This window comes from Alligator mississippiensis, chromosome 16, assembly GCF_030867095.1.
Source record: "Alligator mississippiensis isolate rAllMis1 chromosome 16, rAllMis1, whole genome shotgun sequence".
Taxonomy (NCBI): Eukaryota; Metazoa; Chordata; order Crocodylia; family Alligatoridae; genus Alligator; species Alligator mississippiensis.
In genome coordinates, this window is record NC_081839.1 from 18,404,008 (window position 1) to 18,418,092 (window position 14,085).

Below are 14,085 nucleotides of genomic sequence, written 5' to 3' on the forward strand. Positions count from 1 at the left end.
AATGCGCACGTATAGATGCAAGCCAGTGAGCTAGAGCCAGAGCTAATTAGCCTGTACACAGAACTGTTTAAACATGGCTATGCTGCTACCAGTACATTTCAGTCCAGTCTAATTCAGGAGGTAACTTGCAGCTGTCCCCTGAATCAAAAGTAGGTTTACCTCACTATAAGCAGCTTCTGTATATGTGAATTTGCTCTTATGCAGTTACCCTTTTTACACCCAAAATTCATTCTATGTGAGGTAAGTCTGTAGGGGAAGAGGCGGGGGGGGGGGGAGGGGAAATGGTGCAGCCCAGCAGCTGCAGGCAAGTGGCATTGGCCACTCCTGGGGCTACAGCAGGAAGCAAAGCAGAGAGAACTGTCAGTGGGTGTGGAGCTGAGGGGTGCGGCTCTTCCCTTTATGCAAATTAAATTTATGTTCAGTTTTCCAGGAATGCATGTACTGCATAAAGATGTCTAGAGTCGGAAGGGACCTGGTAGTTCATTGGGTCCACCCCCCTGCTCCAGGTAGGAAAGAGTGCTGGGGTTAGGTAATGCTGGGGCTAGGAAAACCTGTAATTGAATTCCTGCAGCACTGGCTAGGATTGTGTTGCATCCTATTGGAGGGGCAGCAGGACACCATCTGATATGGAACAAATGTATTAATTTCAAGATAAAAGTTCCATTTTAGGGGGTATGTAGGGACACCCAAACACGGCTCCCAAATTTGCAGCTAAGACAGTTGATCATTTCATACCTCAGTGATCAATTTAGATCAGGACCTAAGTCTACTTTGGTTGTTTCCAAAGACACAATGTTGATTAACCACGAATTGCTGAGTTTGAAATAGATATCATTAGAAAAAGCTCAATTTTCTATTAGGGAGGATATCAAAATAATTACTCATGATCTCTTCTGGACTTAAAAATCCATTAATCTGTGATTTTTTTCTGTGCTTTACTGAGTACTCGTGTACATTAAACAGGGTGTGTCTAAATGTACAATTAATGTGCAAGAATAGACACCTGAGCTTATTGCTCGGGAGTGTTTTGTTCCCAAACATGCTGTTTGAACATGTGTCCAGTAGCAAGAAACTCCAGAGTATATTGCTCCAGAATTTATTCATCTGTAGCACACCCAGCCCAGTCAGAGCAGCAGCCCAGGCTGACAGCAGTCCAGGGCTGCTCCGACCAGACTCAGTGTGCTTTGAACGGGTTGTCTGAGGCATGAGGGTTCTTCAGCATGGGGCTATTTGGCAGGCAGCCCCCACACTGAATCAACCTTGTGTCTGAGTGAGCTGGGAAGTGTCTACACATGTGCTGGTATGCATGAAAACTGAAGTTGGCAAGTTCTTGTATTTAACAAGAACTTGTTTTTGCCTGCACAGTTGGATGGGTAAAAAATTGGCTGATGGGGCGCACCCAGAGAGTAGTGGTGGACGGGTTGTACACAGCCTGGTGGGATGTGAGCAGTGGGGTACCCCAGGCTCGGTCCTCAGGCCCGCACTGTTTAACATCTTCATCAGCGACTTGGATGGGGGGGTGAAAAGCATGCTGTCCAAATTTGCTGATGACACTAAGATGTGGGGCAAGGTGGACACACTTGAAGGGAGAGAGAGGCTGCAAATAGATTTAGGCAGACTACAAAAGTGGGCAGATGAGAATAGGATGGGGTTCAACGTAGACAAATGCAGGGTGCTGCACCTTTGGAGAAGGAATCTACAGCATACATACAGGCTGGGGAGTTCCCTTCTTGACAGCACAGAGGCAGAAAGGGATCTTGGAGTCATTATTGACTCCAAGATGAACATGAGCCGCCAATGCCAGACCGCAGCCAGCAAGGCCAGCCATACCTTGTCATGCATCCAAAGGTGCATCTCAAGCTGGTCCAGAGAAGTGATACTCCCCCTCTATGCGACTTCGGTGAGGCTGCAGTTGGAGTACTGCGTCTAGTACTGGGCGCCGCACTTCAAAAGGGATGTGGCCAGCCTGGAGAGGGTACAGAGGAGGGCCACCCGCTTGGTGAGAGGGCAGCAGGACAGGCCCTACGAGGAGAGACTGAAGGACCTGAACCTGTTCAGCTTCAGCAAGAGGAGGCTGAGGGGGGACCTGGTGGCTGCCTACAAACTCATCAGGGGAGATCAACAGCAAATAGGTAGAGCCCTTTTCTCCCCAGCACCACCTGGGGTGACAAGGAACAATGGTCATAGGCTGATGGAGAATAGGTTTAGGTTAGAGATCAGAAGACAATATTTTACAGTTAGGGTGGCCAAAATCTGGAACCAACTTCCCAGGGAAGTGGTCCTCGCCCCTACCTTGGGCAAATTCAAGAGGAGGTTGGATGATCACCTGTCTGAGGTCTTGTGAACCCAGCATTCATTCCTGCCGGTGGCAGGGGGTCAGGCTAGATGATCTGTTCAGGTCCCTCCTGACCCTAGCTACTATGAAACTAGCCTGCTCTGGAGTTTGTTTTGTGCATCGTAATAGAGGAGCACATTCAGATGCAGAGACCTTTACTGCAGAGCTAATTAGGCAGCTCTGTAGTAAATGCCTCATGTAGATATGCCCACAGATATCTTAATTAAACATGATATAATGGTAGCCAAGTCTTTTTCCTTGGTTGTTACAGTTGATTTAGAATCTAGCAAAATGTATGAATCATTTAAATTATTCTTTCTGATGTGGGCAGGCATTTGGCTGTAATTTGTTAATGCCATCTCTCGTTTTGTTTTAAAGTATTGCAGTAACGATACATTTAAGTCTCATGTCTGTTCAGGTATGCATATAAAAAAAAACATATGTACAGTTATGTAGGGAATAATGCTGCTCTCCTTTAGCCTAGCACAAATGGCTTACATACAGTACTAGGGCTCATAGGGCGCATCCAGATGAGCCTGCACGTTCCTCTTGTGCATCTCAAAGCAGTTTGAGATGTGGCAAGAGGCATGATGGGAAAAAAACCCATTCCCCATGCTGCATATTTGCAGCGTGGGCTCAAAATTTGATACCTGGATATCCAGGTATGAAAATAAAAAATGGGGGGAGAAAAAGCAGGGCAGGCCATGGTCCCTGACCTTGCCCTGAGGCAACCCGGGAGCCGGCCCTCCAGAGAGATGCTCTGGTTTCTGGCCCAGGTGCTGTCATGGGTAAGTAGAGACATGGGGGTGGGAGTTATGGACGTGGGTGGGTGTAAGGAGTGGCGGGGGGGATGTGTGGTCTGTGGGTGGGTTTGTGGAGGAGCTTGAGCAGAGGACGCCACACTCCTGCCCCACCTCCCCTGCACCATCCACGGCCCCAGTGGCCTGGCCCACTAGTGCATGGTTTCATGCTCCTGTTCAAAGCTGTGCACTAGCAGGCTGGGCTGGGTCTCTTCAGTGTGTACAGAGTTCAGGTCACACAGAGCCTCATTGCCACTGGCTGTGCCAGCAGCCGGGGCACAGCTGTGCTGGCCGCTACTGCTGGTGTGTGGGTGGCAGGTTGGGGGGGCAGTAGGGCTGTGCAAAACAGCATTGTTCCACTTTGACTTTCATTTCAGCGTTTCAATGGAACAGTGTTTAATTTCAACTTTTGTTTCATTTTGAAAGCACTGTTCCATTTTGGTTCATCAAAACTGTTTTGCTGTTTTGATGCTGTTTAGATGTTTCACCCACCCAGAGCCAGGAAGAGTGGTCTGCTGCTGGCCCCAGGCAGCAGCACCAGCCTCCTGTCATCTGACAGGCAGATCAAGGGCCCACACTCCTGGGAGGAGTCTGGCAAAGCCCGTGCAGCCCTCCTGGGGGCGTGGGTGAGCCCCCAATTTGCCTGATACATGACAGAAGGCTGGCACTGCCAGCTGAGGGCAGTGGCAGCACCAGTCTTCCTGGCACAGGTTGTATCTAGCGCCAGTCCCAGCCAGCAGCACCAGCCAACAGTGATCTGGCAGGTAGATTAGGGCTCCCTGCAGCCCCAGGAGGAATTGGCAGAGCCCTGCAGCCCTCCCCAGGGTGCACAGGGCCCCGACCAGCCTGCCAGATCACAGGAGGCTGCTCCTCCCACCTGGGACAGGGCTGGACACAGCCTGAACCCAGCACCAGGAAGATCGGTGCTGCTGCTGGCCCCAGGCAGCAGTACCAGCCCTCCCAGGCATGGGGGCAGGCCCTGATCTGCCTGCCGGATGACAGGAGGCTGCTGCTGCTGGCTGGGACCAGCGCTAAAGCCAAGTACACCTGGCTTTGAAATTCAAAATATTTCAAAATTTTTGAAACGTTTAAAGTGCCCTTTTTTTCATTTCAAAGCTATTTCTAAGGCTTTTGTTTCATTTTGATTTCGCTGCTTCAAGCTCGAAATGCATCAAAACAGCTTTGAAATGAAACACAGAGCAAAATTTCACACAGTCCTAGGGGGCAGGCATGTGGTGGCCCACATTTGAGCCCCTCCACAAAATGCGTAGTGGGACCCAGTCCAGCATGGCCCGCTTGCATGCCTTTGCACAGGACTGGGATGCGCAGCTCCCCATCATGCACCCATCATGCCCAACTGCCAGACAGGATGAGACCTGCTGGTAGGAACTTTGGCTGCAGGGGAAGCTGTCCCCGCATCCTAGTTAGTGAAGGGGTCAGGGGGAGCTCTAATTGATCTATCATAAGAAAATCAAAAGCAAACATCAAAACATATAGATATTTAGAAGTTATTTTATTATGATGATAGAGACACTAATAGGCTTCCAAATTGATTTAGAATTGTAAATATATCAATAAAACATTGCCCACCTGATCGTTCTCTCTCTTTCTCTGTATGTGTGTGTATATATATACGTATGGATTTTGGGGTATTGTAAAGAGTAAATTTGGGATTTTTTTATCAGAGATTTTGCAGTTTTTAAATAGGGAATGCCAGAATTTCTGCTAATGAGGCAAAAAGCAGGACCCAGGCAGAGATGCCTGCTCAGGGCTGGCACCTGAGACCACTTGGGGCCAAGATGACAGTTTAAAGCAGGTCATCACACTGTTATCTTTCAGGCAGTAGCTGCCCAAATGGCAGGGTGGTGGCACACATGGCAGTAGTGCTGCACAAGGACCAACTGTGCAGCCATAGTCTACTGGCTGCTGTCCCAGAGGTGAAAATGCCTCTGCTATGTCCATGCAGTCCCCACCCAGGTCTGGCAGGTGCACAGCCTTGGGGCCATATGCTGTTGCAGATGGCAGCAGGTCACAGCAGGCAGCAGCGCTCATTGCCAGATTGTTGCAGTGTGTAGAGGGTGCAGGGAACTCTGTTAGGGCTGCTGCAGCAGTCCAGCTGGCACAAGGTGCTAGTGTCCCCAAATACCAATTGGTCCAGAAGCTCCTGTCTATTTGTCTCATTCAATTACCATGGGCCCTAAAGCCCACCTGGTTAACTAGTAGCCCCTACTGTATGGGGGCTAATGGATGAATGAAACAACAAAATTCTGGGGACAACAGAGGCAAAAAACAGGATGGGAGTGTTGTGTGGGCCAAGGGGTCAAAATCTGAAAATGAGTGCTCCTGAGGGGGACACTGAGCAGAGCTCCCCAGCCCCAGAAGCTCCTGACTGTTTGTATCACACAATTATCATGGGCCCTGAGGCCCACCTGGCTAACTAGTAGTCCCTACTGTATGGGGCCAATGGATAGATGACACAACAGAATTCTTGGGACAACCAAGGCAAAAAACAGGACACAAGTGATGTGAGGGTCAAAGGGTCAAAATGTGAAAATTATTGCTCGTGTGGGGGATACCAAGCAGAGCCCCAGGGCCACATCTACTGGTTCTCAAAGGTGTCTAAGGAGCTGGTGGACACTGCCTACTGGTGCTCTGCCTGGAAACATGTTCAGACCAGTGAGACGAATGTGGTCTCACAGTCCCTGGGTACCTTCCCAGCCAGAGCCTTGTTCCTGGTCATGTACAGGGCCCACTTGGCCAGGGCCAGGAGGAGGTTGATCAGGAGGTCCTGGGACTTGATGGGGACATGGATGGGCTTTCCAAAAATAAAAATGTGTGGGATAAAATTTATTCAGAACCTCAGGAGGAGGTTCCAGAGGTGGAGGTGGAGGGGCTGAAGCCTGGTGCATTCGAGCATCATGTGTGCCAGGGTCTCCCCCTCTGTCTGCAGAAGGGGCTGGAGACCAGGGAGTTGGTAAAGGTCACCACATACATGCCCATGGCCATGGCTCCATGGAGGAGCCACCAGCTGAGCTCCCCAGTGGCTCATGGGATGACAGTAAAGTACAGGTTCAGCCACTGGGGTGCCCCAGCTATGCTATCACTGAACAGATCTTGCCACTTGGTGTCTGGGCAGGACACAAGGACAGCATGGTGGATCATGAGGCACATGAGCACGTAGAGGTGGTGGCGATGGATGGTGGAGAAGCGGTCTAGTTTGGTGTCCCCCAGCTGGCTCAGGTGGTGGAGCTGGGAGCACCACAAAGCTGGACAAAGTGCCGACTACACAAGAAACCCCAGTGGGCTGGAGGACATGGGGGAGAGGGGAAGGGACCGCCGTCATGTAGGACCTGGACAACAAAGGCAAGGGCATTGGAAGGCAAGGCAAATTTCACCTCCTGGAATATGTGGCAGGTCACACACATCATCAGTAAACCTACGCGCTGCCAGCTCAGTGGGATCCACCCACACCTGCTTATCATAGTCCAGGAGGTCTTCGATATGAGTGACACCACCCAGGACCAGCTTCCTTTTCAACTGGGATGCCTCCGCCGTCAGTACCTCCAGTTGGGGGTTCCAGAGGAGGGACTCAATGAGCAGGTCAGTGCCCTGGGTGAGTGTTGCAGGGAACCTGGAGGCGGAGACCAGCCTCCAGGCCTGGAGGAGGTCTTGGTAGAACTCTGGAAACCCTCGCAGGTCTTGCAGGGAGAAGCCCTACAGGCCAAGACCAAACACTCTGCAGAGGTGTACAGACCTGAAGGGTCTGCACGAAGTAGGGCCCAAAGCCAAAGGCCCCCAGTGAGCCTGTGACATACCTGTGATCCACCCTGTTGAATGCCTTCTCCTGGTTCAGAGGAAGGAGGGCGAAAGACAGGCCCTCCCTGTGCACTAGCTCCAGGATGTCCCAAACCAGGTACAAGTTGTCGAAGATGGAACGTCCGGTCACCGTGTATGTCTGGTTGGGATGGATCACGTTTGCCAGCACAGACCACAGGCACAGCAAGATGGCCCTCACTGCCACCTTGTAGTCCATGCAGAGGAGGGACACAGGACACAAGTTCCTCAGGTCGCAGGAATCCCCCTTCTTTGCCAGGAGGGTCAACATGGCCCTCCAGCATGACAAAGGGACCTCCTGACTTCCATCGGATTTGACCCAGACCACAGCAAAATTTGGGGTGAGGATATCCCAGAAGGCCAGGTGGAACTCCACAGTCAACCCATCAATGCCCAGTGCCTTGTTGTTAGGCATTAGACAGAGGGTGGCTGAGAACTCTGTCAGGGTGGGAGGAGCCTCCAGCCGGTCTTGGTCCCCTGCGCTGACCTGCGGGAGTCCCTCCCACAGGGTCCAACAGGCTTCAGTGTTGGTCAGATCCAGGGAGAAGGGCTCTTCATGCTGGCGCATCTCATCTGGATCCATGAGGAGGATGTAATTCTTGGCACCCTGCCTCTTCTGCAGGGCATAGAAGAAATGGGAGCCATAGTTTATCTCCCAAAGGAGCTGGATGTGTGAGCAGACAAATGCAGTGCAGGTGCAGTGGTTGTCCAGAGTGTGAAGCTCTTCCCACCTTTCCCAACACTCTCTGCAGGGGGACGGGTTGGTTGAATCAGCAGCCAGGCACCTCTCTAGCTCCAGCACTTCCCACTCAAGCTGCTCCAGGTGCAGCTCGGAGTGTAACTGTGGCAGAAGAGCTGGATGCACACTTTTCCCACATCCCTCCATCTCCAACCCAAGGGGAAAGCTGCCCGTTGTTCCTGTGAGGCCAACCAGACTTCACGTAAGGCCTTCCTGAAGTCCATGTCCTCCAGCAGGCTGGCATTAAAATGCCAGTAGGTCAACACCAAATGCTCGGGCCCCAGCGTAACCTGGGCCCAGACAAGGTAGTGATCACTGAAGGGGGTTGGATGGATACCGGAGGAGTGGGCTTGGGTAATGAGATATACATTTGGTCCAACTGGGAGTGGCATGCCTGCTCCTCCCCCACCCTCACGTAGGTGAAGGCAGGGGGGCCGTCAGGGTTATAAGTGTGCTAGATGTCCACCAGGGAGTATTCCATCAGGATCTCCCTGAGGATGCTTATGGTGGCCTGGTTCTGCTCCCTGCCTGACTGATCTCGCATGCCCAGGGTGATGTTAAAGTCCCTGCTAAGGATCAGGCACTCATGAGGATTGATCCCTGGAGACCTTTCCTGCAGCCATGGACATTGAGAGTCATGATCTTAAATGACCTGATGGCTGGGGGCATGGATCACCAGGGGCCTCATGCATCACAACACCTGACGTGGGGCCCGCCGGCTCATGCAGCACCCTCCCATAAGCATAGAGGACATCTACAAAACTGCAAGCCCACCTATAGATCCAGGTTTTACATTACTTGGGTCCCTTGCCTTCCCCTACCAGTGCCCACACAATGTTGAGGGTGCTGTTAAAATCTCCCCAGCAGTCCAAGGCCAGCTGCACCTTGCAGGTGGACTGCCAGGTGGATTTGAGATCAAGGAATGCAAGTAGCTCACTGCTGGGGACCACCAGGACCGAGAGGTCTACAGGTTCCACAGACTGCCAGTTCACGGGCATCCTCTTCCTGGTCCTGAGGCTCAGTGAGCTCCTTGGACACTGTCTGAACCTCTCGGTCCACTAAGGCCCCAGATTCAGGTAGGGATTGGGAGAGCTCTGCAGTGCCTTGGGACAGGTGCAGGGGTGAGGGTGGGGGTGGGACTCCCTCACAAGATGGCAGGGCAGGGCCAGAACCCAAGGGGGTCTGCACAGGGTCCCCAACAAGACAAATCTGTTGGTCAGGGGACCCCACTTTGACCCGCTCTGTGGTGGCACCACAGGGCGGGCTGGTAGCAAGGCTATTCTGGGAGGGGAGGAGGAGACACATCAGGCACCAGGGTAGTATCAGTGCCTGCCTCATGGTTCTGGGAGAGAGTATCTCCCCCCTCAGGACTCAGTGGGTGAGCCCCAGGGCCTTGGTCTACCCCAGGTCATTGGAGGGGGAGGGATCCACTACCAGACCTGCTGTTGGGTCAGTTTCAGCCTGAGTCTCAGCATCCATAATCTTGGGGGGAAGGCCCTGGCTCCTGCTTGAGACTGGCCAGCAGCCCCGAGGGCCTCCTCCACTGGGATTATCCATTTCATCTTTACTGGGGGTGGGCTGTCATGCACAGCTGGGGAGGTCCTTGAAATATGGGTCATCCTTTCCCCTGCATGCTGGTTTGGGGGAGGGGGATGTATTTACCTTCCATCATGAGCCCCCTCTCCATCGCCTTTTGTGTGGTGGCCTCTGAGGCAAGGAAAAAAAACCCTTGCCATGGAAGCAGGAGGCCGCCATGGTTTTGGGCCCCCACCACCCGAGCCAGGGCCTGCATCTAGGTCTTAAAATGCAGGTCCTCCTACTCAGGTAGTTGGCACTTCACCCCATGCCTGCGGGTAAGTGCTGGAAAGGGGGCCTGGCCATCTGAGCTGGAAGGGCCAGTGGTGGAGGGTCCAGGCCCTACAGGTGTGGGTTGCCTGCAGTTGCCTATGCATAGCTATGGTTCTACAGCTGGGGGGGCATTTTTGTGGGGCCAGGGCTATGGACAGGGACAGGCTGAGTGCGTGTGTTGGCTGGTGTAGCACACCTGGTCCCCTCAGGTGCCGGTGATAGATAAGAATATAGTTAAGACTGGGGAGCAAGGCCCTTGCCCTTCCCACCCCCAGCTGCGGAAGAGGCTGAAGAGGAGTCCTTCTCATTGCCCTTGCCCTGGATACGTGATTGTGGGGGGGGACTTGGGAGCTCCTCTGCAGGGGGCAGCTGGGAGAGACCTCCTGCCTCCCTGTTGGAGTCCTGCAGTGGGGTTTACAGGCTTGTCTGCCCCCAGGAGGGGGGAGGTCGGTTGGACTCTGGCCCTAGGGTGAGGCTTGTAGGGACATGCTCCCCACCTCAGGGACCTGGCTGGAATCTGACCCTACAACAGAGGCTGCAGGAAGCTCTGCAGGGGCATCAACCCCACCATGAGAAAGCTCCTGCCCTGCCATTGTTTCACATAAGGGAGTGGAAAACCAGTAAAAGAAAAACAAAAAAACACAAGGGCTAGTGAATCCAGGCTGCAGCTGTGGTGGAGGAGGGGGTGGAGGAGGGTTGAGGGGGTGGAGGGGAGATGGAAGGTGGGGGCGTTAAAGCTCAATGAGTTACAGCCCCACAGGGAACCAGGTGGGCTATGCCCAGGGAAGGTGGGACATACACGCACACATACAAGGGCTGGGGAGAGTTGAGCTGGCTTACTCAGCCACACAACAAATACCAGGGCAGGGGGAGTGGACCGCAGGACTCACCACACAACGGCAAAACACACAGCGGAGGCTGCTGAGTCTGACGTAAAAGATGGCTGGAGCAGTGGAGAGCCTTTGTTTGTTGAAGCTTAGTCCAGGAGCCCCTTAGGCCTCCAGCCAGGCACTCAGCAGAAGGGCAGCAGGCAGGAAACAATGCACAGGATCAGATGCAGTGAGGCAGCTGTGAGGGAGTGCAGGAGCAAACAGTCAATTAAGGAAGTAATCCAGTACAAGTGCGGTGCAAGGCAGTGCAGCAGGGACCGCCCCCACCTGAGGTGGGGAGAGGCAGTGGCAGCACAGGCAGCAGCAGCGGCTGCAGTAGCAGCCATCCAGGTCAGCCACCCAAGGTGTGTTTCAGATGAAGGTGAAGGCAGGGGTGGTATGCCTGAGGCAACTGGGGCACGCAAGGCACCGTTAGGCACTGGCAGTGGTGATTAGGGAGGGGCCCACAGGCAACACAATCCCTCTCCCTGGGCTGCCCTCTGGCCATGGCTTGGCAGCAGGCTGGGCAGCAGGCCAGAACAGGAGTGCAGAAGCTGGGGTGCAGTGCTGGGGTGTGGTGCAGTACAGTAGGGATGTGATGCCAACCCCAGGGTGGGGGGCAGCAACATGTGGCAGAGGATCCCCCACCCCCAAGGGGGAATGTGGCAACAGCAACAGCAGTAGCAGCAGCTGGGGGTGGGAAGGGCAAGGGCCTCACCCCCCAGTCTTAACTATATTTTTAACTATCACCAGCGCCTGAGGGGACCAGGTCTACTACACCAGCCAACAAACCCACTCAGCCTGTCCCTGTCCATAGCCCTGGCCCCACAAAAATGCACCCCCAGCTGAAGAACAGGAGTAAGAGCAGCAGCCTGGAGCAGGAACAGGCGTGGCCAACTTCCTCTCAGAAGCTCCTCAGAGCATGTAGCCCTGAGCTACTTCCCAGGGAAGCTTTTTATACTTTTGTGGCCAGAACAGGGCAGGTTTTTATACTGGTGGACTCATTGGTTTTTAAAAACCCTGGCTCTAGGTTTTTATACTTCATGTGTGGCTCTAGCTTCCCCTGGCAGCAGATCCAGGAGGAGCTGGGCAGGGTTATTTTGACCCATGTGGCACAACTTGCCCCACACCAAAGTGCTTGTCTGGGCATGTATGCTGAGGTAAAAATTTGAGCTGCTGCAAGTGCACGTGCCTGCATGTGTGGGTGCACCCATACTGTCTTAGGCAGGATAAAGAGAAGCTCATAAAAATTAAAGAAAAGTGAATACAATGATAAGTAATTTGGATGATGAGATACTGATTCAGGGGAGTATGGTAAAAGGCAAAAATTTTCTAACCTATTCACTTCTGCAAATATGCTGCAAGGAATATAATGTTACTGAGAAGCGGAGACTGATTTACTGATTAAAGCACTCCTTAGAATAAGAAAAATATATATATTCAACCTGAAGAGTAACTTCTTTGCCATTATTCTAGCTCCAAGTAAATCAGTTTCTTTTCGCTTTCCTATGCAGCGATTCAGCATGGAAGGAATATCGAATATCTTGCAGACTGGTATTCGGCAGACATTTGGGAACCCAGGGAATGATAAACAGGTTTGTGCACTTTACCCTGCATGGATGCACGTCACAGAAATGGATGCATGAAATTTGTACTAAATAAAAATATATAGCTCTAATGATCTATTTAATTAAAAGAAGAAAATAGGATTATTAATACAGTTGATTTGTACTAAACCACTTGATTTATAAGTATATTTAGAAATGAAAGCTCTAAGTTTGGTTTGTGATGATTCTAGTGTGTTGGGTTTTTTCATGTTATTCAAGAGACCCAAAAGGTACTCTGTCCCAATCATTCGCACAGGCCATGTCTACAGATGTATTTACTCCAGTTTAAATTTACTGTGCAGTAAATTACTGCTCAGTAAGTGAGAATAGGCTGGCATCTACACATGCAGGCAACCTAGGACTAAATTTAGTCCCACGTCAGAGCAGCCTGCCATGTGCCCCTGTGGCCACCAGGGGGAACTCCAGCCTTCAGCCACTGGCTGCCAGCATTTAGGACTAACTTTACTCCCAAATTGAAGCCAAGAGAGGCAGCCAGCCAGGAGCCCTGTGGCTGGGCTCAGGCTGTCCCCCTAGTGGCTGAACAGATCCAGCAGGGGGGACCCCTGGGTCACTGTGCAATAACACATCTACACGTGTTATTTGCACTGTAACTAATATGACATAAATTTGATACTTGCATGATACAGGTACCAAATTCATGCTCAAGTCAGCATAAGTTGTCATATTTACTGGTATAGGTGTGTATGTGTAGATGCACACCCATACTGCACAGTAAATTTGGTTACTGCACAGTAAATGGGAACATGTAGATGCATTCACAGTGTAACATACATTACTATTTTTTCTAATTAATCTATGTTAGAATGCTTATGGTTTTTATTTTCTAGGAACTATTAATTATGTACTTTTAAAAAAACCCTGGAAGCAGAAGTGTGCAACTTGGATTACCCATCACACAAAAGAAATGTCAAATAATTGAAATTAAGAGTTAATAATTATTGTATGTCTGAAAATAATTCATAAAGCATCTGGTGAATGTATACAAATAGGGAACTTTCTTGGAAAATGTTTCATTAACCAAAAGCGGTGTTAAATTCTTAATAATATCCACATGGAATAGAAGATTGAAGATTACTAGAAGATTGAAAAGAAATCATAGTCTGAATAAAAAGTACATGGAACATGAAAAACTAATGTAAATCATAACGTTAAGCTATAGGTGTTTCTACTTACTGTCTCTTCTTTGATTGGTTAGTTAAAAACTCAGAAGTAAGAAAATGTTATTGTCGCAGAGCACTTAGGTGCCCTGCTCCTGAGGAGGAGAAACTGAGTGAATAAGGAGCCCAGCTGAGGGTTGCCGGGGCAACCAGGGAAGGTCAGCTGACTGGAAGGGGCAGGGTCTGGCCCTTATAAAGCCCAGGGGCTGAGGCCAGGCTAGCAGTGCCTTGCCAGCAGCTGGGGACAAAGGAGCTCCCTGAGCAAAGATGTGAGATGAAGCCTGACTGCAGGTACAGCCCAAGCCGGGTAAAGGATGGCAGCTCTAGGATGTCTGAGCAATGTGGTTTTAGCCGGGTGGCTTTAAGTTATGTTATAGCCTAGGGGCTTGTGTTTGTTTCTGTTGTTACACCGGTGGTTTAGGTGAGGCTATCAGGGGATGGAGGAGGCCTCATAGGGGACTTACAGTGGAGTGTGTGGGCCCCAGCGCCAGTGAGGGCGCAGCATCTGGGGTACATTGACCCCATCCCCAGAGAGGGGCAGTTGAGAAGTCCCAGTGCGGGCAGGGTGAGCCCCAGAGAAGGGGGTAGCATTGTGGTGAGCCCCAGAGAAGGGAGCAGCATTGCGGCGAACCCTGGAGAAGGGGACAGTATTACAGAGGAGCCCCCAGAGAGAGGGCGGCCTTACAGAGGAGCCCCCAGAGAGAGACCAAACAACATCTATTCCATCTGCAAGGCTTGGGACATGGTGAAAGGGGTGGTTGGAGCCACACATAGCCCCTAAGGCTAGGGTGCCCCAGAAGCACCCATTTGTAGAGCAGGACCCACGAGGGGTAAGGGAGTCCACAGGCAGAGACTACAACAAGAAGTGACCAAGA

The 14,085-nt window shown here is 51.6% G+C and overlaps 1 protein-coding gene across 6 annotated transcripts in view; it reads left to right on the forward strand.

Annotated features, from left to right (window-relative positions):
• Positions 1 to 14,085, forward strand: part of FEZ1 (fasciculation and elongation protein zeta 1) — a 210,337-nt gene that overhangs the window by 121,690 nt on the left and 74,562 nt on the right. For 5 of the 6 annotated variants that reach the window (XM_014597850.3, XM_019492449.2, XM_059719843.1 and 2 more), the window contains one exon: positions 11,940 to 12,020. The exons of the other annotated variant lie outside the window; for it this stretch is intronic. In XM_014597850.3, the coding sequence (XP_014453336.1) occupies positions 11,940 to 12,020 (81 nt within the window). The remainder of the gene's footprint in view (positions 1 to 11,939; positions 12,021 to 14,085) is intronic. 6 annotated transcript variants of the gene reach the window in all.